The following is a 23779-nucleotide window of genomic DNA, read 5'->3' as shown; positions in this document are numbered from 1 at the left end:
ATCTTTTCCAGCAGAGAGCTGGATCGGAAGTGAAGCAGCCGGGACTCAAACCAACGCCCATATGGGATGCCGGTGCTTCAGGCTGGCGCTTCAGACCAGGGCGTTAACCCGCTGCACCACAGTGCCAGGCCCAACACTTTTGTAATTCTTAAGATTTTAGGAGAGCTGCTAGTGTCTCGCTTGTCTTGGTTTCCCTGCAACTTCCAAGTGGACACCCAGTAGGTATGTGGATGGTGCCCAGGCCTGGCCAATCATGCCACCTTTTTCCACAGCGATCTGCCTCAGGATCTGAGCATCAGATCCAAATGTGATGATCTAGATTCTGCCTGTTCAGTATAGACGCTGAGGGAGACGATCTGGCTTTCCTTGAAGATTGTATGGTGCTGAGGGACACCCAGAGAGGGACATAAAATGTAGTTTTAAAAGTCCATGAAAATATGTTTATTTTGAAACAATTTTGAAATCCATACATCCTTTTACAGAATCTGCATTTTCCATGAACTTTGTGCAAAGTCTTTCATGTGAAGGAGAGGAAATGTCCCACGTATGCTTGGTCCCTGCTCTGCCCCTCTGTGCCGTGTTTGGAGACAAGAGGAGCTGTTTCACCAGGATTCTGGTTTTCCCACCTCACGTGTCGTGGGCTTGCTCAGCACCACCAGCCTCCACTGCCTATGTCAGCCCTATCACCACTTGGGTCCTCATGAACAGCACTCAGAGGCGGGCGAGGCATGGGGGAGGTCACTGCTGGGAGGGCAGTGTTGGCTCCCTGAGGTTTTTGTCCTTGTGTCTGGTTCCAAGCCAGATTCTGTTCCAGGCACCTGGCCTTGTACACAGCTCATTCAAAGCTTGGGGGCGGGAACTTCGCTGCTTTAGATCAATCCCTGGGGTCCCCAGTTTAGGGAGGTGCCCTCCTTAGAGCAACCCTGTGGACACTACAGCATGTTTTAGCGACTCTGTCTTAAAGATTACATCTGTCTGTCCGTTTGTGTAACCCTCACAGAAAATACACACAAGCCTGTGACAACGGCAAAGCCATCCATTACGTGTGGGTCTGAACTCGTAGACTAGTTCAATCATGAAATAATCTGTAACAAAGAACAAATCCACAAAAACAAACAAACAAAAGGAGAGACAAAGAGGAACAGATGAGTGTAACTGTCTATAACTCTACCTGTCATTAAAAAAAAAAAATAGAAGAGATGAGAAATCTGTCACTATTGACCTTTGGGTGTAATCTGCCTTGGAGATGATTCTCTCTCTCTCTCTCTCTCTCTCTCTCTCTCTCTCTCTCTCTTTCTCTCTCTCATGCTCAACTGAGTTGGGTTTTCATTACTTCCAAAAATAAAAGAATATTTCTCACCATTCAGTGAACTGAGAAAGGCAGATGTGCACAATTATCCCAGTGCTTGAGCACTGTTGTTAGGTTCAGGCCACACGTGTTGTCTAATGCAGGCACTTCTGGGAGCAAAAGGGGGGTTTTATGAGTAATGATGCTGAGAAACCAAGTGGTAACTGAGACTGTGTCTCTTGGTTTCCCAGAAAAAAAGGACAAATGAATATAGTTCTGCAGAGCTGAGGACTACATGCTGGACTGTTTATAGCAAAGTCCACGTAGAACCCTTGGTGGGACACTCATAGATAATTATTGACCCCAGAGGGAGTTAACAGGAGAGACACAATTGGATGTACTACAAAACCAGGTAAGAACAGAGCTAATGACAGGCACAGCTATCACAATGGCTTTTGGTGCTATAGTGGATTATACCAGGCCGGGAAAAACCAGAAAAAATCTTCTTAGAAGAGGAGCTGATTGAAATGAGCCCAAAGGTTGAGGATTTGGGTTGGGGTAGGAGAGGTATGACAGAGATAACCAAAAGCTCAGGGGAAGGAAAGTTTGGGACTGTTTCCAGGATAATTGAGTAGTCAGTTCAGACATTAAGGTGGAAATGAGAGGGCTGGAAAAGCATTTCTGTGTGGTTGGGCAACAGAGACCTTGGATCATACCTCTGAGTTACATGTTAGCCTATCTTAGCTTACTGCCAACCCCCATTCTCACCCTACCTGCTTCCACATTCCAAGCAAATACTCTGGAGTTGGTGATTCATAATGTGTTCTAGCCATGATAGATATAGTCACCATAGGGCCCTGCCCATTTGAATACATTTCATTTTGAAGAAATTTTGTGATGCTTTTCTGTGTCATGGAGCCCCTTTACTTCTACTTCACCATCCTTCTACCCATTTTCAACATGACCACATTTCATTCTATGACATTCTACACTTGTGGATTAGAGTGCAGGGCCATCTGCCCCTCTCTGACATCGTATTAATGTTTTCTTCTCATTCAGAGAGTCTTGACTAAGAATCTGAAAAACCTGTACTTTCTCTCTCTCTCTCTCTCTCTCTCTCTCTCTCTCTGTGTGTGTGTGTGTGTGTGTGTGTGAGAGAGAGAGAGAGAGAGAGAGAGAGTAATAGAGAGGTAGAGACTGGGGAATCCTTGGAGGATTTTGAGCAAAGGAATAACTTCAAAGGGTATATACCAGCAATACATAGGGAAAATTGGAGTGATGTGACAGACCTCATCAAAACTGAATTGCATCATAAAATGCCCAGCTGGTATCCACTTACAGAATTGCTTTGGAAATATCCCTTTCCCCCAACATCTGGTCACAGAAGTGTCATGGACGGAGTGTGACACTAGAAAGGAAAAACTAATTCTCTTTACAGAGCCCAATCCCTCCATATAATAGCTCTGCTGTGTTGTCAGGAATGGAGAAACACAAGAAATTTAGTGTCCAAATATTCAGGTTTCTGGCACTTACAAATACCTCTATAACCTTTAAAGTCATTTGATAATGAAAACAATACAGCCGGTCTGGTATCTAATACTTTTACTTCCCAGCAGCATAATACCACTTTGGTCAGGTTGAACCACTGCACAATTTTGCAGCTCTTTCAGAAAAAGAACGAAAACAATTGGAAGGACAGGATGCACATGCAATGGTAAGAAAATGGCACTACTGCCCCAATCCTTCTCCATGGACGTGAGAAATCCTTAGTTCACCTCCACACTGTGTATGTATTATAAGCCCTTACAGAGGGATGTTTCTTTCAGTTTTTATAGCACCAAATAGACACAGTGGCTAGCAACACATAATTCTGAAAAGTCATTGAAATGTTTATCAGATGTCAGAAACTTTCTCGATCTGTATTTTTAACCACGTCCCTGTCTTGAAGTATTTTTCCATGAGCATAAGCCATAACATTCAGTTCTCACCCTGTTTTTGCCACTAATGTGATTTTTGATGATGAGTGATACTTTACTAATATCTTTTGTGTACTATGTTATGATTGATTTCAAAGTACTTCCATATACAGTGACAACTCATTTAATGTAGTGGTGTCCTCAAAACCACAGATCGTAGTTAGGCGCATGAGCTCTTGCATCAAAACACGTGAATTCAAATCCCAGTTCCACTGGCTAGTTGTGTGACTTTGGATAAGACACAAAACATATCTGTGCTTCAGTTTTCGTATGCATCGAATGGAACCTACTGAAGAGTTCCTGAAAGAATTCAATGAGATGGGCCACGAAAGCTCTGAGCACGGCAGCTAGCACATAGTAAGAGCTGGATAAATATTATAACAGCTTCTCTACCTCACTGGGTTATAACTGTAGTTTATGGAGAAACTAAGCAACACTGTTGAGTGGTGTGTTTAGAAAAGAAGGCTCACGTAAATCTGTGCAGGAAGTATGTCATGATTTTCATGAGGTGAGGGAGTTCATTTCTTCTAACAGGTGTAGAAGGGACCCAAGAGACAGTATACTCTAGCTGTTGCTTCGGTGAGAGCTGAGGAGTTCTTCACAATAAACTACATGAGGGAGTTCTGTCTGCCTTGTTTCCCAGTGTGTTTCCAGAACTTAGCACGCACTAGGCACACAGTAAATATTCATTAAATGAATAACAGGAAAGTTTGGCCAGTTATTTAGTTGATCTGTGTTCCAGGAATCAACCATGAAAGAAGTAACCTTTTGAAGACAGATGATACAGGGAAGGTGTCTCCAATTACTGTGAATTCCTTATAGAATCATTATTAGTACACATTACATGGGATATGAATAATGTTTGATGGCATGACTTTTCTTTTTAAAAACTAAAACAGGTCTTTTGTGAAATTTAAAAATGAAATTCCATATTTGGATCACCCTTGTCAAATAATTCAAGGAGCTTTCATAAAGAACTTGAGAGGTTTGATATTATTTATTGCAAAAAGTCTGAAGCTCCAAACAGTTTTCCTATTTAAAGATCTTCAGATTTTTGAAATTTCACATAATTTGATTCCAAAATTCATGTATCTAAAAGTATTTATGAAGAGTCAGTCTGGTCCTAATTATGAAATTTTGTCAATCAATATATTATAAGCTGGTGAAATTCTTGAAATTATTAGATGGCAAAATTCATTTGTCTCTACATATTCAATTATTCATTCATTCAACAAATACTGAGTGCCTGCATTGTGCTGGATGGTTAGTATGGCAGAGAAAGTCCATAATCTCAAGGAGTTTGTCATTAGAGCAAGATGAGCTGGGTGGAACCACCTTATGTTTTGGAAGATCTTGCTTTATGTTGGCCTCCCTCAATCTTCACAATACTGATTCCTACTTCAAGATGTTGTCTAAAGCTAGTCTTATAGCCTGGGTCTGTATGCAAAGAAAAACTAGCTAAAAGATGAGCAATTCAGGCATATTCACATACACACAGATATCTATAGGTGTTTAAAGGAATGCAGACAAAATATTCTACATTTCAGCATCCTACAACACAGCTGAGTTAAATGCAATGAGATAGGATCAGTTTGTTGTCACAGTTGAAATTGCATTTAAAAATTGGCTCAATCCATCTCTAGCAAGGCCCTTAATAGATGACCTCAAATCCTTAAAAAGCCTTAGAATGCCAGATTTGCATTTGGATCTTGGCATTCTCTTCAAAGATAGGGGTAGTTCAGGTAACTGGAGAATTCTCTGTTGATGACATGTTTGAGGATGCCCAAAGTCTGTTATTCTTTCCAAAGTCAACTGTAATTTAAACTCATTATCTCCCAGCAGATGCTCTGTTTCGAATGGCAACAGAATCAAAAAGTAAATACTCCAACGAAAAGGTTCAGGACTTCTTTCACTGAACCATGCTCTACATATTTGCCTTCAAAATCACAGCAAGAAAGTATTTAGAAAATTCTATCCTACCGCCCACCAGATTCACCAATGGAGAAAACCAAAATTCATTGGAATTACTGATGGAGTCACAACAGTTTTTTTGCTCTTAAATTTTAATACTAATTTGTTTACTATGTTGAAGATTGAATTTCATGTGATAGTTACCTGTCGTGTCCTTATTTTAATATGGTTTGGGACACGTTAGCAGCCCTAATGTGATCATTAATTAAAAAGAGCATTAGTGCGAGTTGTAATACTTCTTCCCTCTCCCTCTGGCTTAAGTGAAAAACGTGAGAACCATAAGCATCCATTCTGCATCTCTGGGATAGCTGCTTTTGATTAAAACGGTTAGTAGAAGGCTTAAATTTAAGCAAAGTCACTTTTCCTGAAGAAGAGCGACCATTTGTATATAGGACCATGGGGGCCCATCCTCCATGCTCAGATGCCGCAGGGTGTGATGGATTGCTCCTTCACTTTGACAAATAACCTAGCATACAATTATCAGCACTTAACATTATGCAAATAAAACATAAAATACAAAAACTTAACAGAAAACATGTTAGGTATCTGTGCATTTGAGAGCTACTTCTGTGACACCATGACAATATTTGTATGAATGACTTCAATGCTCTCTGAACACTTAACAGACTAAATTAAAACACATCCACCTTAAGCTCCAAATTTATACAATGTATTGAAATGCATTGAAATGACCATTTTCTCACAAAAAGGGTGCAATGATTTCCTTTTATGAGAATCTTGTGGCATTGCCTGGATGGCTTTAATATTTCTTTGTTGAATGATAACTAAAATATATGTCTTATTAAAGTTTTCTTATAAAAATGAGAACTATCTCTTTCAAACTGAATAGTACTCAGGTAGTCTCCATTCATCCTCTTGTGTCATGCTTGTCTCTTTTGTAAACCTATTTTACATAACATTCAGGGTCCTCACTGTCTCCCCCCCTCCCCACTTCTCTCCAGTAGAAAAGGATCTGTTTTTCAGGATGGGAATCCGTTGCCATAGCAGGGTATTGTTGAAACTGGCGTACCTCCCACTTTTCATGCTGTTTGTCTTCTGATACATGATTCACTGTATGAAGAACAGGGAAACTTGGTATTGACAATAATACCACTTGAACAGGGCAGAGTGAAATGTACTGGGTGATTCTCATTGGTTCTATTTTACTTTCAAGAGGGCAGTCTCTAAATGGAACTGTTTCATAAGCTTCTATTTGGGGGATATTAATAATGGAAATGTCACTTATTGTATCTTAGGGACTCAATTCTGCAGTTGAGAAAAGGGCATATTGAGACATTTGCTTCACTTTTAATGAACCATCTAGAGTGTGTTAACTGAATGATTATTCTTTCTTCAGATACTGAAGTACTCAAATAATTATTGCTTCCTATTCATTCCATAAAGTAAAACCAGACTTAAATGCCTGCATTTACCATAAGTCAAAAATTACAACCTGCATGAGTGGCTCTACGAGATCTTTCCAGTGAATAATACTTTTCCAAAGCTGGCATCTCACTTTGCATTTACTTACAGGAATCTGTGCAACGATGATATAGGTACCCTATCCCTCTACAGGAAGCAGCATTTGTCATTCAAAATAGATATCAATGGTTTCCAGAAGTCTAATCTTAGAGGAATAATATTTTTAATCTTAGAGTGCCAAAAATTCTAATTTCTATATTTGGGGAGACTGACCTAATCTTTGTGTGACATATATTTTTTTGTATACATACACACATATGTTGTAATTCAGTTTTATAAAGTCCTATACTTAAAATATCAAATAAATAGACCTCTATGACAGCATAGCAATTGCATGTACAAAGAGTTTAGATTCCTCCAGAGTTTGTCACTCAAACAGTATAAAACAAAAAAAAAAAATTGAGATCAGGGATATGAGAATCAGTTCATGAAGCCAAGTCCTTTGCTAGCATTTTCTTACCAGATGCCTTACATTTGGTAAGAAAGAACCTATGTTGTAACAGAGGAACTCTGATATATATTTTGAGGAATAAATATACATTATATTCTGTTAGAAACAACAGTAATAATAGATACAAGTAAAACTTAGAATGAAACTTGAAAAAATATGGTATGAGAGTTCCTACCTTTGCTTCTAACAAATCATTCTACTCCACTAGTGCATAATGAAATTCATGGAAAAAGAAAAACAGAACCTCTAGGTCCTGAAGAAGTTACAAATATGCATTAATAACTTGGCATTTTCAAGAGGAGAATAGAGGTTGGAATTTGCAATTAACTGGAACTCCAATGCAGACAACCCAGCAACATGGACTGTGGAACAGGCAGGCTAAGGGGCAATGTGAAGGTTTAAGTGCCGACAACCTTGAACTGATGCAGTTTGAACTGTAGCCTAATGAGGGGTTTGCTAATCTCTGGAAAAGCTATAGACCAAAGATTCACTTAATCCTGGCTCTGGTGATTTGTTAAAAAGTCACAGACTTTATTCTTCTTGTACTGCTTCAGTCTGCGGACTGGAAACTCTCTCTCTCTCTCTGTCTCTGTCTCTACACACTGAGAATCCCACTGCAGTGAATAGAAGGTCTACGTGTTGTAAAGAGCACATGAACAGTGGGAGTTCAAGCCCAGAGAAAGACGGTGTCAAGTGGCCTTGGGAAAGAATTTATACACCATGTGTTCACAGTTTCTTGACAGGTATAATTATTGGTGTGGTCTTTTCCTTTCACTATGTGCTGGGATTCTGAAGCACGGTTTCAAATTTGTGACTATCAGGTGTTTGAGCAAGGAGCTTTTCCTCAAGGGCCTGAAAGGGAAAGAGTAAAGAGAAATCAGTCATTAAGATTCATTTGTCAACTACAATATGCTAAAAATATCAAAAGAACATGTGCTATGTGAGAACAGCAAGGATTACTTTGGGTGATATCATTCATGCACAATCTTACACACACACACACACAATCTGATGTTTGCAAAAGAAGTAATTTATCAAATCAGGATAGTAAAACCACAGTTGTTCCCTAAAATGAAATAAAGGACACCCATTTGGAATCATTTCCTATGCAAAACATTTTTCTCTTCCGTTTCCAGATGATTCTATGTTTCTCCATGAAGGCAAGAAATAAACATTTCTATCATGAGTCTTAGTGTAAGTAGCAGTGCTTGTGTTGAGAAACAAGCCAGCAAAGCCTCTCTCTGTTAGCCCGGAAGCACAAAAATTCCTTCTTTGAAGCAGACGCTAAGCCTGTCTCTCCACCCACAAGGCTAGCCTGGCATCGCACACAACAGGGTAGGCAGCTGCTCATGTGGTCAGATTTGGGGAGCAGCCTCCTAAACACCTCCCGTTAGAACCTTTGTTTTCCCACGATTAAAGAGTCATGTCTTTGAGAGACAGCAGTAGTTTTCTTTGTTCTTAAAGCTGCTGCTATTTTTATTTCAGGGAATTCGGAGCACCATCCACAAAAACAGATTTTAGCAAAATTGTTCTGCCTGTTCACGCCAATCCCCTCCCCCAATCCCACAAAGGGGAATGAAAAGCATGTCTGGGCCTGTGGCGCCTTTTCAGGAGCCACCCAACAAGATACTATGTAAAAGTATTAATATTCATGTCTCTGTGCCAATAATATTTTAACCACTACAACATTTCCCATGATTCCCTTTCCTACTATTACTAACTAAAATTCATTAAGTGCTCAATAAGTGCCACTGTTTTTCTTATTTTGTCTCCGCAACAGACCATTTCATTGAGTTTTATTTTTTTGAGAGTCACAAAGACGCACACAGACTGACAGAACTCCATTCTGCTGGTTCACCACCCAAATGCCAGACAACAGCCAAGGATGCAGCAGGACAAAGCTGAAAGCCAGGAACTCAATCCAGGTCTCCCACGTGTATGGCAGGAAGCCAGCTACTTGAACCATCTCCTGCTGCCTCCCACGGTTTGCCATGGCAATAAGCTGGAGCTGAGAGCCTTAGCCCCAGGAACTGCGACATGTGAGGTGGGTATCGTTTGTGATGCCTTAACCACCGCACCCAATATCTATTCCTGATTTTACTGAGGTTTAGATTGAATAACTTCCTAAAGATCACTTACCTATCAAGTGGCAGGGATCCTAAGCCTGAGTTTTCGGTTAATTAAATTATCATATAGTAACACATCTTGAGAGAAAAGTACTCAGAGCAGTGGATTATGCTAACTGTCTTAGATCCCTTCATCCAACTAGAGACCAGCAGCTGAGAGAGCCCTGGGCATACACATAATGTGGGTCACGGAAATAACTGTTGGGATGAACCCTCCACACCAAATGTCCTCATTATTCCTTTCACTCCAATGATTTATAATTCAACAGATTAGTGATTCAGTCCACTTTAAAAACAAAAGCCCCTTTTTAGTGTTAGAGTGTAAATTTTGTTGGTCAAATTGCCTTGCTACTCTTTAATCAGCCATTGTGATACATACATATTTATACATACCTATATGGCATATGTATATACGTATATATTTAACTATCTATCTATCTATCTGACGCGCAGTCATGTTATTTTAGCCACAAAATTTGTGGTAGTTTTAATGGCAGCATTGACAACTAATGCTATTGTGACAATAAAGTGCTTTGAAACATAGGGTACTATTTTAGAGGTAAGTGGCTTGGAAACTCATAACTCCAAGCAGCATGAGGCTGAGTCACCAGAAAGTTAATGGATGTTTCCGTGAAGTGAAATCAGGGATTATAAAGGCAAATCCCTTTGAACAAAGAGGCAGTGAGTCAGAGTAGTTAGCAGCAAGAGGTTTTAAAGCTCAAGCACCTGGGCCTGAATTCTGGCCCTTTTACTTGAAAGCTACAAAATGTTGTTTAAATTTTTAAATCCCTATGTACCCCTGTTTGCAACTTTAAGCTTAAAAATAGTACCTAATATTCATAGGGATATTGTGAAGATTAAGTAGTTTAATTTATATGAAGCACTTAGAAAAGCTCTTGGCAAGCACACATTGCCTTATACATGCTAGTTGGCATTGCAATTGGTTTTTGGTCTCGTTTTCTGTTTGGTAACTCTGGCTTCCTTGGATTCAGTTGAATGAGAGCCATCGTCTGGGACATGGGTACCTCAGTGACTGGGCCAGTGATTCCCAGTCTCAGGTCATCAGGATGATGCCAGTGGTAACAGTAGCAGAAGGTGTATAACAGTTACAAAAACAAAGGAAATGGGGGTCTGAACAGGAAGAAGCCACTGGCAAACGCCAGTTACTTTGCAGGTATGTCACAATCTAGGCTGGTTTTGACTGTAGTGAATTCTCTGTTCTAGATCCAGCAGTAGAGGCCGGGGACAAGATTTTGGTCTCTACTTTGTCAGGATGTTGTCCCAGGAAATACACCTCTTTGTTCTTTTATTCTTTGGCAATCTGAATGAAATATGGATGTCCACAAAGTCATACTTTAAAACTGAAATGCTAATGGTGAATAAATTTCTTTATCTTCTTATAAAGTAGGTACATTGTGACAACACCCATGTTCATATTCTCTATTTCAATTTCCATCATATAATTGTATAATATATTTTTGTTTGCATTTTAGAAATATAATCTATTCTCCTTGATTTCCAAACATAGAAGTTAAGGAAAATGACTACTGATTTTCAATTCAAGAGAGTTCAAAACTAAAATTAGGCATAAGAGGCAAATTCCCCATCCAGTAATGCATTTGCTCTATTTTTCATTTGTATCTACCATTAACCATATTGGCCACTTCATAACTTACATGTCAAATAAAGAAATAGTTCTATTGTGCTATGTAAAATAAAAAAAATAGTTCTAGCTTTGACAATAGAAACTGTATTTCCTCTTATAAACAATAAGACAATACTTGACAAGAATTTTTGTTTTACATGGCCTTCGCTTGATTGGTCAAATTTAAAAAAAATTGGAGACACATTTCAAGTTAAATCGGTCAAGTCTATTTTTTTTAAATGCAACGATAATTTGGGTTAGTAAGTGTAACAAACCCCACCTAGTCCTTAAAAATATAATTAATTAAAAATTAAATAAGAGCTAATGGAGACCTCCTTGAATTCACTATTGAATTCATGGATGCCATGACTTGGTTATATTTTCCTTGTTCTTGAAATGGCCGCTAGAATTTCATCTCAGGTACTGTGATCAAGTGTATTGCAGGGGCTGGCGCTGAGGTGCAGTGAGTTAACACCCTGGCCTACAGTGCTGGCATCCCATATGGGCACCGGTTCAAGACCCGGCTGCTCCACTTCCAATCCAGCTCTCTGCTATGGCCTGGGAAAGCAGTAGAAGATGGCCCAAGTCCTCGGGCCCCTGCACCAGTGTGGGAGACCCGGAGGAAGCTCTTGGCTCCTGGCTTCAGATCAGCGCAGCTCCGGCCGTTGCAGCCAATTGAGGAGTGAACTATTGGATGGAAGACCTCTCTTTCTCTCTGCCTCTCCTTCTCTCTGTGTGTAACTCTGACTTTCAAGTAAGTAAATAAATCTTTAAAAAAAAAGTGTATTGCAAATGCTATGTTGACAAACAAAATTTTATGTACATTTATGTACATACTGTGCAAGCAAAAGCATAGTTTATAAATGTCTTTTATTAAGAATGTTATTGTTGGTGGTTCTGAGGTAATTTCACAAAAACTAGTGGAACAAAGAAACAGAACTGAGTAAACAGCCCAGCAAATATTTATGTCCATGCTGTATACTTCCAAAGATGACTGAGTGAACATAGTAATATTGGAAGCTTTTAGTAAGATGGCAGAAGTCTAGATGGCAACATATCTCTTTCAAAATATTTCTTAACAACATTACCCTGGGCCAATGTGGTAAATGAATTTAGGGAATTGGTATACATTTGTATTACTGAAGATGGAAGAAACTGAGTCAGCAGGAAGAACATCCGTGTTTGGTTAAGACTAGTGGGTTGTCATTATTATCAGAGCAGGAGAAGGCTTTGGACAAGATGGCTTGTCCATGCCCGACTACAACCCTCAATCTCAACTGTATCAGCCTAGCCCAAGCCACCCCCGCTCCTGCCTGCACTACTACTTCTGCATATATTCTCTATTAGCCTCCAACCAGCAAGGATGCACTCTCACAGCAGCCAGTGGGGTCTTTTGAATACATAAATCCCATCAGGTCAGTCTCATGCTTGAAAGCCTTTAGCGGCCTCTAGTGCAGTAAAATCCAATTTCCCTCAGTGGTTACAGAGCTCTCTGCGGCCTGGCCCCAGCGATCTCGCTGGCTTCATAATCTGCCAGTGCCCTTTCATGCACCATTATCTAAGTACTCGGGCTTTCGCTACGTTCCTCCAGCATCACACAGGCCCTGTCTGCCACGGAACTGCTCTTCTCTTTCTTGGTTTGCCCTTGCCCTTCAGTCCCACCTTGACTGTCACCTTCTCTGAGAGTTCTTCCCCGGCCACCCAGTCTAGAGTCATCACCTAGCCTGTCTCTATGGAAACATACTTTTATAACTCTGCAAAATACTAGTCCCAACAGGATATTTTCATAGATTTGTCTACTCCAACCAGGTGAACATGTAATCGTCATGAGAGCAAGAACTGTGCTTTGCTCAGGGTGGTTCTGCAGCTTTTAAATCAGTGCCTGGATCCTAGCAGTAACTGATAAATATTTATTGTTCAATAATTGTAATTTTGGAATATAAGAAAGTGTAATTTTAAACAGAGATATCAAATACAATGTATATAATATAATAAAGCTAGCTAGTTATAAAAGATAGATTGTTGGAATCCCAAGACTGCCAAAGGACAAATCCTATACTTTTTTTTAACTTCCTTATGCAAGATGTAAAGAGGGAACTCCTCTTCACGAGTGTTACAAAAACTGAGAGCATCATGTTGTATCAAATATTTCTGTTTGTGCAAATTGTAATCTGATACTTCACGACTTAAAATCACCATTACCTATTGTCATTTTCCAAAAAAAATTTGAAAATCTCATTTCAAATACACATTTGCAGGCACTTTCAACTGTCATTTCCAAAGGACAGACAGGGAAAGTTATATAACTCCAGCTCATCTGATGTTGACAGATGAAATGCCTGGTAGAGTAAGCAGGAAAATAATCCTATTTTCTTTGTAAGTGCAGTGATGGGGGAAATCCTAATAGGTTTTGCAGCTTCAGATCATCTATATAAAAAGTGGAATTTTAATGGTACATGCCTTGGAGGGTTTTTCTGAGCATTTCAGATAACGTGCGGTAGGGGCTTAGTAAACAGCACGCAATTCAAACATAGTGACTTGATATTAACATATTTTTCCTGAAAACGTATAGCAAAAAGCTGATTTAATACTCTTTGTCACCAGGAGGAATTTAGAAAAAGACAGGGGCATCTTAGACACATTTTAAATGAGCACTTAGTAAGAGCTCCAAAATCTCTAAGAACACGGCCACCAGCCGGATCTTGCTGACGTTCTTTGCAGTGGGGCCTTTTCCTAATAAACTGCGATCTCCATGTGCTAAGGAAGCTTCTCCCAGGGTCCGCACTGGGTCGCACGGTGTAACGCCGTGCAAAGCCCATTCTACAACGCGGGTGAGTGGGGCCTGGAATCCAGCTCACCCTCGAAGCTCTGGATGAGCACAGAGGCTGCATTGTCCTAATTTGGATGAAAGGATCCCTAGAGAATGCATGCTGTTTTCCAAAACACCTCACACCTGTGGAGAAGATGACCGCATGGCAGACGCATACACTCTCTTGCTTGCACATTTTGAGAATATTGTCTTTTGTTTAGTTGACTTCCTTTGGGTGATTACACGTAATTCAACAATTCGTTTTACTTTGGCTGTCTAAGGAACTATGATTAAAAAATATATCCTTGATCGGTAAAGGCCTTCCCCCTTGCAGAAGGCACTTCTCACCTATGACATATGGTTCTGCTGCGTTTGCTGCTGCTGCTGCTGTTGCTGCTGCTGGATGAGCAGCTGCTGCTGCTGCCGACGCCGCGCCGTCCGCAGTTTCTCAAAGCGGGCCTCCATTTCCTCCAGGACCTTTGGGGTGTATCGGACCACGAGCTTGACGCTGTCCTTAGCGGCTTTGAGCAGTTCCACAGCTTTCTCGTGATGTTCCCCTTCCACGCTCTGAAAAGACAGTGACATCTCTTAAAGGGGAAGCTTCAGTGTTCTTACCCCCAAAGAAACAATTCTGAAGTTGGTTATCATGTTCAAGACCCAGAGGTGAAATTTCAGGAAGTACAGCAAATGGAGTCTAATGCTATTATTATTTATTACTATTTATTACATCCGTAGCCAGACTATAAGCAGGGTAAAGTTGCACCTGGGTACAGAATGGATTGGATGGGACTTGGAGTTAGAGGGATGGCACACAGTGAGGTCCTTGATGATAACGCTAACATGTAAATTGAAGTTTCTAAATTTCGTCTGGAAGGGTAAGTGTACCAGTCAAGATAATTTTGAAAACATTAAAAATAGTGAAAAGGAAGACTTGTCCTATCAGATTTTGTAGTTTATTAAGAATCTACAATGATTACAATAGTGTTTTACTAGGATAGTAAGAGATAGGAGATAGTAAAACCTACCAGAATCTAGATGGTGATCAACCATAGGCAAACCTTTATCGTGATAAATGTAGAATTGAGACGCAAGGGGAAGACTACTAAATAATGATCCTGAGAGCAAATGATAAATAATACAGAATAATGGGCTGCCCAAGCCCAATCTCATACTTTATGTTAAATATGTATTGTGTAAAAAAATTAGTTTGCAAAGAAACATGGGATAATTAAAATAAAGCAAAAGTAAATGTTCATTATCTTACAACAGAAAAGGAATTCTTAAATAAAAATACCAAGGGAAGGGAAAGTTCACAAAATCATATTTATAAATGTACATTTTCACAAACACTAATCAAACTATAAAACCCAAAGAAGGGCAAATAATAAATAAGAAAATTCCTTTCATGAATGACAATCAATTTGTTAATATTCTTCATATGAAATCCTCTTACAATTCAATAAAGATGTAAGTAAAACGAGCAAGTGACATGAAGAGAAAGCTAATAAAAAATAGACATTTAAATAGGATATAATCAGCTATACATACATACTTATAAGGTAGATGTGATTAAACAGAAAGAAAAGAAAATTCATTCTTGACCTTCGAGTTTCAAAACAGTCATGAAATAGCCAGTGGTTGGGGAACCTATGTTTTACTGTGAGTGAACACAAAGCTGATTCTTTGCCAATCCTGTAAAGGTTCTGTGGGTTTGAGTGATGGAAAAGCAAAAAGGAAGAAAGTTGTAATCAGACTTTACAGGAACCTGAAAAAGAAGGAGAACTCATCTCTTGCCAAACCTGTACCTGGATCTCGCTGTCCCCTTCCTTTTATGGGATCAACGTGCAAAGGCCTATTGGCCTGGCTTCACAGGAGAAGTCCAGAGAGACGAGGGCTATGTGATATATGGGGAATGAGACTGCCTTAAAGACTACCAGAACAACAAGGGGTACCGAGTGGCGAGAAGTCCTCCCTCAAGGCGGGTGGAGGGAGACTCTAGATGGAGATTAAACTGAATTACAGAAAAGTAAAGTTAGCTGAAGCACCCTTCAGTTACATCTTAAGATGCATAGTCGGTACTAGCATACAAATTTGGAGACTTGAAGGGACTGAATTCAATTCCATCATTTGTTCAAAAAGTGAGAATAAGAAAAGCTTGAATTCAGCAATGCGATATCAATGCTAGCCTATTAGAGTGCCACTTGTCATTTGTTTGAGTGCTGGGCAAAAAATTAGGGATTATGAAATGAATGTGATGAGATGAGCCCTGGAGGTCAACTGACATCTTTCATTGCGTCTGGGTTAAGTAAAGAGCAAGGTGTTATACACAACCTTGGGATAGAGTGAAAATAAGCATGTTTGATGATGAAATCACTCTTTAAATTCTTCATTTGATTGTCAACTTGGTCACTCAACATTGTTACTAAGCATTCATTCTGCTAGTTATATTCTGCTAAATTCTTTGCAAGAACATGAAAGACAGGAGGACTTTGACAATGTTTTATAATATCAACTTTATTTTCAGTGTGCTTATAATTTCCTCCCAATTCATCCCAAGAGGACTGGTTACCATATGCCATTTTCCTTTAAGATGAAAAATCCGCTGATTTGGTTGCCCATACCTTTCTCCATTTTTTTTTTTTTTTTAATATCGATACTCCCAAGTTCCCATGTTTTAACAACAATGGTCCACCCGTTTTCTGGGCCAGATAGCTAGGCTCCAGACTCCTTTTTTGGCTTTTCTATTTGCTTTCATTTAATAGGACTGGAGATTCAAGGCCAGCCCTTGAGGGGCCCATTAGCCAGTTTAGGTTCTGTCTCTGCAGTTCAGAGCTGCCACAGGAAGGCTGTGGGGACGGAAGCCTGGGGCTGTCAGGCTCTGTCACAGGGCTGGAGAGTTGAGAGAAAACGGCACGCCACAGAGCGGCTCTGCACAGCTACCAAGGCCATCCTCTCCGCCCCAGCTCTGCTCTCTCCCACGCAGTTAGCAATTCAAAACGAGCAGACTCCAGGGTCAAGTGGAGACATTCTGGCTGTGGTGCTTTATCTGGCTTGGAAGATGGCACATATTTTCACTCGTTACGGATCAGAGGGCCAACAGGTCTCTTGACTTGACTGTCTACCTTCCTCTTTGTCTTCCCCACCTGGGTACAGAGGCATCACGTGGCACCAGACTTCATTTCTAGCAGTGAAAACACTTGATTAAAATAATACAAATGGCATTAATTAAGAAACATAACAGAAACTTGAGGTGGATTTGAGAGAGAGATTTGAAGAAATATAAGCATGCTTGTAATTTTTTATTTCAAATGCTCCTGCACTTTGTTTTGTTTGTTTTTAGAAGAAAGTTTTAACTTTTGTCTGGAGCATCACTGTGGGTAGCTCTCTTTTCCCACTGGCTTTGTTTACTTTACTAATACTTTGAGAGTATATGCTTGTGTCTTTCAACTTTTATTTAACTCTGAAATGATTTTAGTCCTCAATATAACATTTTAATAGGAATAAGGCAATTTTTCTTCCCTCTCTCCCTCTTTTTTTTCTCTCTCTCTGTTTCTTTTTTATTTCCCTCTTAAAAAAACCAAAAAAATACATCATATTTCCCTGGAATTCTGAATAAAAGGAGAGCAGAAGATCTAAGTTAGGGTGTACATGTTGATGTGTCGACATTTGTTATATTTCTTCAGCCCTGAAGTTTATCATCTGTTCCCGCTTTGACTCAGTCTACTTCTCACTTTTAATGAAAGTATGCTTCATTTCTAGCTAAATACTTAAAACATGTTTTGAGATGTTATAGATTATTTGTAAACAGTTAAGCAAGCTGTTTTTATCAAAACTGTTTAGACTTGAACACATCTTCCTGACTGCGGGATTGTCCTGTACAATGATTAGTTCCAGTTTGAGCAATGATTGAAAACCTGCAATGGCTTTTCGCAAAGATGAGAATGTGGCTCTTGGGTTAATTTGAGAAGACCAAGGAAGCCTTCTGATTTTAAAGCCCATTTAGAAGGTGGAGTTCTGTATGTTTACGTTTCATCCTTTGGCTTTGAGGGTTTTGTTTTATGCATTGTGATTTGAGAAAGCCCTTCGCATGAATTCATTTAGCAAGGCTTTCCTATGGACGCCTGGTAACAGCTGGATTTTACTAAAGCACATGAAGTGTGGTGAGGAAGTTACAAGGTCATACTAGATATCCAGAAAATACTGTGACCAAAGAAAATGCAATACCAAAGGATAAAAAGAAAAACTCTACCTACCCTGTAGCTGTGCCTCCGTTGACCATGAATGTTCATGGAAATAAATTAAATTGCTCTAGGAAAAATGGACGTTTCTGTCCTGAAAATATTTCCTTCTGTTGTTAAATTTTTAAGAAATACATGTAAAAGTCAGTATGGGAAGGAGAGTTTCAATATTTTTACTAGTTTCCAAAATTCATAAATATAGGCTAACAAAATGCTCAACTCATCAAATCATAAGAATTGGATCTTCTTTAATGTTAATATAACAAGGAATTTACTTTCATTCAGAAATGTGGGGGAGAAAGGCTCAGCGAGTAGCCAGATGCATCCTTGTTTCATTGGCGATCTCATGTAGTTTAAGCTCTAGGAGACTTTAAGGTTAGATAATTTGATGGGGTTAGCAAATCAGTGTGTGTTGCAAATGAGCCAAACTTTAAACATGGCTGCATTCTGATTTTTCAGTAGTTCTTCTATTTTCACAAATTGTGAGATAGCACAATGGCTGCAATTTCTGGTATGGTCAATTTCCTAGTTAAGAATCCTCTCTTACATGAGACAACCTGGAGTGCACTGCATATCTACATCTCATGACTTGTGTTCCTCCCACCCTGTGACAGAGTTCAATCTTGACCCGGACTAGTCCTTAAATGGAGGACATGGGCTAGTCCTTAGATGGAGGCTCTAAGAAGGAGCCCTGCAACATCAATCGCCAAATAGGCCTTTCTGCAGGTGTTTCCCTATGGGGATTATAAGGATATCATATTGATCCAGTTTGCTGATAGGCAAGTTGCCTAAATAAATGCTTTGCTGGACAGCCAAGAGTCAGATTATTAGATTATTGGTTATAGTAAGCAAATGTGGAGTCAGTTTTATGCTTAGGCTTCTAGGTTACATCAGACATTCCTTTGGTTAAAGGGCCAAATGATGTTATCAGAGGTTAAAGGCTATCAAAGGTATTAGGCTATAATACCTCCATGCAATTACGTAGCTCATAAATTCACACCATTGGACTTGAAAAGACTGTTGGATACAAACTCATTTACCTACTAACATCTTAAAACATAAAGAGGGGCTGCAGTGTGGTGTAGTGCATTAAGCTGTGCCTGCAACTATGGCATCTCATATGAGCGTTGGTTTGAGTCATGACTGTTCTACTTCGGATCCAGCTCCCTGCTAATATGCCCAAGGAAAACAGAAGATGATGGCCTGAGTATATGGGCACCTTCCACACATGGAGACATGGATAGAGTTCCAGGCTCCTAGCTTTGGCTTGGCCCAGCCCTGGCTATTGGGAGTATTTGGGGAGTGAACAAGTGGATGCAGGGTTCCTCTCTCTCTCTCTGTCTCCCTTTCGGTAACTCTGCCTTTCAAATAAAAGGAAAAAAAAAAAGGAAACAGAAACCATGAATGGCTGTGACCTACTCCATTTTATCAGTGAGTTAGCTGCAGGCTGGATTAGAACTCACTGTACTTGAGGACGGCTTCTTCAACCACCACATGCTACTCTTCTAGATCACCAATCCAGAAGTGAAACATAGGCCACAGGATGAGAACAACAGTGACAGAGAAACGACTGCCAACTCTTAGCTAACAGGTGTGAGCTGGCCAGTGAGGGAGCACAGGAGGCTGCTTACCCAGAGAGCTCCTTAGAGGGCTGATTCTCACCTTTGAAAACTCTCCATGTGGCCAAGCATCTACTCCTTTCCCACAAAGAACAGTGATTGTTCATTTTGTTGTCATAGCAATTGGTTTTTTTTTTCCTATTCAGGTATTTTAATATTATTTTAAGAGTTTTTTAATACATATAAATATGTGTATGAAAAGTGTGTGTATGTAGACTCTAACATTTATTGAGAGTGTTTATCAGACAGTGATAGTCACTGTGTTTGCAGTATATCTAACCCTCACAACACAGCTATAAAAAAAGTAATGGAAATGTTAAGAAATTTGTCCTAGGAACCCAGGTAGTAAGCAGAAGAGAGCAAACTAAACTGAGATGTGTTTCCAGAGATTAAAGTTCTTATCTATCAACCAAGAGCCTTAAACAAATAATAAAGTAAGAAGTAGCTTTCCTATTCATAGTGCCTTTGGATAAGTAGTTCTTTTTTTAAAACATTATTTATTTATTTACTTACTTACTTACTTATTTGAAAGGCAGAGTTACAGATAGAGAGTGAAGGAGAGACAGAGAAAGAGATCTTCCATCTGCTGGTTCAGGTTCACTATGGCTACAACAGCTGGTGTTGGGCCAGGCCAAAGCAAGGAACCTGGAACTCCAACTGGGTCTCCCACTTGGGTGGCAGGGACTGAAGTCATTGAACCATCTTCCACTGCTCTCCCAGGCACATTAGCAGGGAGCCAGACTGGAAGTGCAGCAGCTGGGACTTTAAGGGGTACTAACATGGGATGCTGGGGCATTGCAGGCAGCAACTTAACTTGTTGTACCACAATGCTGACCCCAGATAATGGTTATTTATTTATTTGAAAGACAGAGTGCCAGAAAGAGAGGGAGAGGGAGAGAGAGAGAAAGAGAGCAAGAGAAGGCTTCCACTTGATGGTTCGTTTCATAAATATCTACAACAGTGAAAGCCAGGAGCCCGGAACTCCATCCTAATCTCCCAAGTGGGTGGCAGGGTCCATCACCCACTGCCTCTTTGGCCATCATCCACTGCCATACCAGGCGCACTAGCAGGGAGATGGATTGGAAGTGGAGCATCCAGGACTCGCACTGGCACTCAGATATGGGATGCTAGTGTTGTAAGCAGAGGTTTAACCCAGTGTGCACAACGCCGGCACCAGATCAGTCCTTCTTAAACCTGGATGTACACAGAAGCAACTTAGGCCCATTTTAAATGCAGAGACCTAGGCTATTCCTAGACTTGCTGTATCAAAATCTACAGTTATATGATCCATATTGAATAGGTGACTATCTATAAAACTGGCCCAGCAGCCAGCCACTGCCATGCAGATGAGTGTTTGGACACACAACTCCAGACCATACCTAACCCAACCAGTAAACGCCTCCTCAAGGGCTTTTCTACTGCATTACTACAGGAGAAGGGCCTGGTCAGATGATGGAAATTATGTAATTTTCCCTGACTGTGGCTGCTTTATCATCAGCATTTTTGGTCATTAGGAAAAAAAAAAAAAAGCTATGTTGATTAGCTATTTAGTTAAGAAAAGAGTATCTCTGAGCATGGGACAATACACAGGGAATACTCAGAAAAGAATGGTGTGATTCTTTGATCCTTCCCTTTCTCAACTCTGTTAATTTTCCTGTTCTAAATGTATTCTCTTTTGCTTAATAAAAGTGACAAGTGTATAAAAAGTACCGCATTTATCCCTTGGAAACAATATGCTAATGCTCACCCATAGTACTTTGTTCCTGCCTACATGCTAATATCTATCTCGGTGCACTATAATTTATCAGTTTACAATCGTTCTGCTGCCTTCCCGTTGTCCAAGGGCAGGAGTCTTCACAGATCTGTCTCTGTGCCTAGCATCTCTTAGATGCTCAGTAAGTACTGTGTTCATGAAGAAAACATATTTTTAAAAACTGTGTTTTCTGCTAGGCTAAGGAGCAAGGACTGCCTGGGTCTGAATTTGAGCTGCTTCACTTACCAGCTCTGTGACTCCAGACACGGTTCTTGAGATCTAAACCTCAATTTTCTCATCTGTAAAATTGGCGTCAAGGGCGTGCCTGCCATATACAAGGCATCTGGAAGGGCGCCTGGCACTTAGGAAAGATCCAACACATCTTAGCTCTTTGTCCATCTGCTTCCTCCTCCGTGACAATCTGGCTGCTGGGTTTCAGGCCCTTAAGGGCAATAATAGCAGCACCAAAATCTGACTTTGCTTTCGGAGTGTGTGGAAGCTTCCTTTACACAATCCACGAAGCAAAAGTTTACTAAATGAATTAACAGTCTACGGGGCCTGTTGGATCAATGTTTAGAACTACTTAGGTGAATCCATTGCTTTTAATCACCCTCAAATAATTTAGTAGCATCATTTCCATACATACAATTGATATGCTAATTGACGGTGGTCATTAGTTATTCATGAAAAACTCTTCCCTCCCCATTGTCATCCTTTGCTAGGGAAAGGAGTGTGCAAGAGGTTCACTTGATAGGCACATGCATAACGTGAGGGATTGAGAGAGGAAAATCATCAAATCACCCAACACTACAAGAGAGCAAGGAGGTTAATGGGGGGTAAAAGTGTATATAATTATATATACTTTCATCCTGTGAGAGCAGTAATAAATATAAAAATTTTTTAACCATGAAAGTCGAGAATACAGTACATTAGCAGTAGGCTCAGGGGAGAGAAAGCCCAAATTGAGCAAAAGCCTTTGAAAAAAATCCCATGTCAGAAATCAGACATTCACCACTCTAACATTTGGTTGATCTCAGCCCACCTTTCAGATCTGGGGATTAAAACTGGAAAAAAGGCAGCAACTACATCCGAGCTGCAATGCTTTATGGTAACTCTGCTCAATTCTTGTTCTGGCACCAAAAGGAGAAAAAAAAAAAAAAACTGCTGAGGGTTGTGGTAGTGAAGATGAAACAAGCACGTGTGCACACAGGAATGCCTGCATCCACACATACAGCCATCTCGGAGCACAGATGTGAGCGCTAGAAGTGTGAAAACCAAATAAAGTTGCCTAGAAAAATATTTCTAGAAAATAATCTTTAAATGAGTCTGTTAAATTTTTAAAAATATTTATTGGAGGGTGAACCAATGGCAAAAGGAAGACCTTTCTCTCTGTCTCCCTCTACTGTCCACTCTGCCTGTCAAAAAAAATAAAAAAAATAAAAAATATATTTATTTATTTGAAAAGCAAAGCAAGAGAGAGAGAGAGAGAGAGAGAGAGAGAGAGACCTCCCATCCACTGTTTCACTCCCCAAGTATCTACAACAGCCAGGGCTGGGACCAGGCCAAAATCCGGAGCCTGGAACTCCATTTGGATGCCCGACGTGGGTGATAGGGACTAAAGGATGTAAACCATCATCTGCTACCTCTCAAGATGGGCATTAGCAGGAAGCTGGATTTAGAGCAGGGTAGCAGGGACTGGAACCAGGCACTGCAATGTGGGATGCAGGCATCCAAGGAGTAACCTAACCTGCTGTACCACAACACCCACCTATGTCTGTTAATGGTAAAGCGGTAGGCTTCCCGTAGGCCACTGAAATGACATGGAGATCTTCCAGCCATGATTCACCCTGATTTGTGCTTCTGAAATGCATTTTGTGCCTGTCCCACGTCTTAGAACCCAAGGCATTCCTGATACCTGCTCTTCAGAGAGCAGCGCCTCCCGTAAACTCTCCTAAGCTGGAGTGCCAAGGTCACTGGGTTCCCATATTTGCTTCCCGTGCAGCTTTAGCAGCAGGGGTTGAGGGGATGAGGATCACCTTCCTGCTCCCCAAACACATCCTTGATACCCAATACGATTACAAGCTCCATTTAAGAATACAAATACACCTTAGTCACTAAAATTTAATGTGACTCCTTAATCAAACCACCACACTTGTAGCAGAACCAAGCCACTCACTAAAAAGACCAGGGAATGGGTTCAGGACAATGTGGGTTGAATATTAGACAATACACAGGGTAATGTGTGATTTAGAAAGTGATCTCTCCTCCACATGCCTCAATTTCCACATGGAAACTGCTAAAGCTTTAGCACTAAAAATCCTAGGATATGCCTTAGTCCCAAAAAGCTGAGGCAGATGGGCTCCCTTTTAAGATTCAGGAAGATGTTGGAGAGCTCAGAGAGTGCATCATAGGAGCAGGCCT

At 40.3% G+C, this 23779-nt stretch overlaps 1 protein-coding gene across 1 annotated transcript in view; it reads right to left on the bottom strand.

Moving 5' to 3' along the window:
* Nucleotides 1-2886: 2886 nt before the first annotated feature.
* Nucleotides 2887-23779, bottom strand: part of LIN7A (lin-7 homolog A, crumbs cell polarity complex component) — a 167487-nt gene continuing 146594 nt past the window's right edge. Inside the window, exons 5-6 of the mRNA XM_062203159.1 lie at nt 14097-14315; nt 2887-8020 (exon numbers count right to left, since the gene is read on the bottom strand). Of these exons, the coding sequence (XP_062059143.1) occupies nt 14097-14315 (219 nt within the window). The 3' untranslated portion in view covers nt 2887-8020. The remainder of the gene's footprint in view (nt 8021-14096; nt 14316-23779) is intronic.

Source organism: Lepus europaeus, chromosome 10 (genome assembly GCF_033115175.1).
Source record: "Lepus europaeus isolate LE1 chromosome 10, mLepTim1.pri, whole genome shotgun sequence".
NCBI lineage: Eukaryota > Metazoa > Chordata > Mammalia > Lagomorpha > Leporidae > Lepus > Lepus europaeus.
This window is presented reverse-complemented; position numbering and strand designations above follow the sequence as displayed.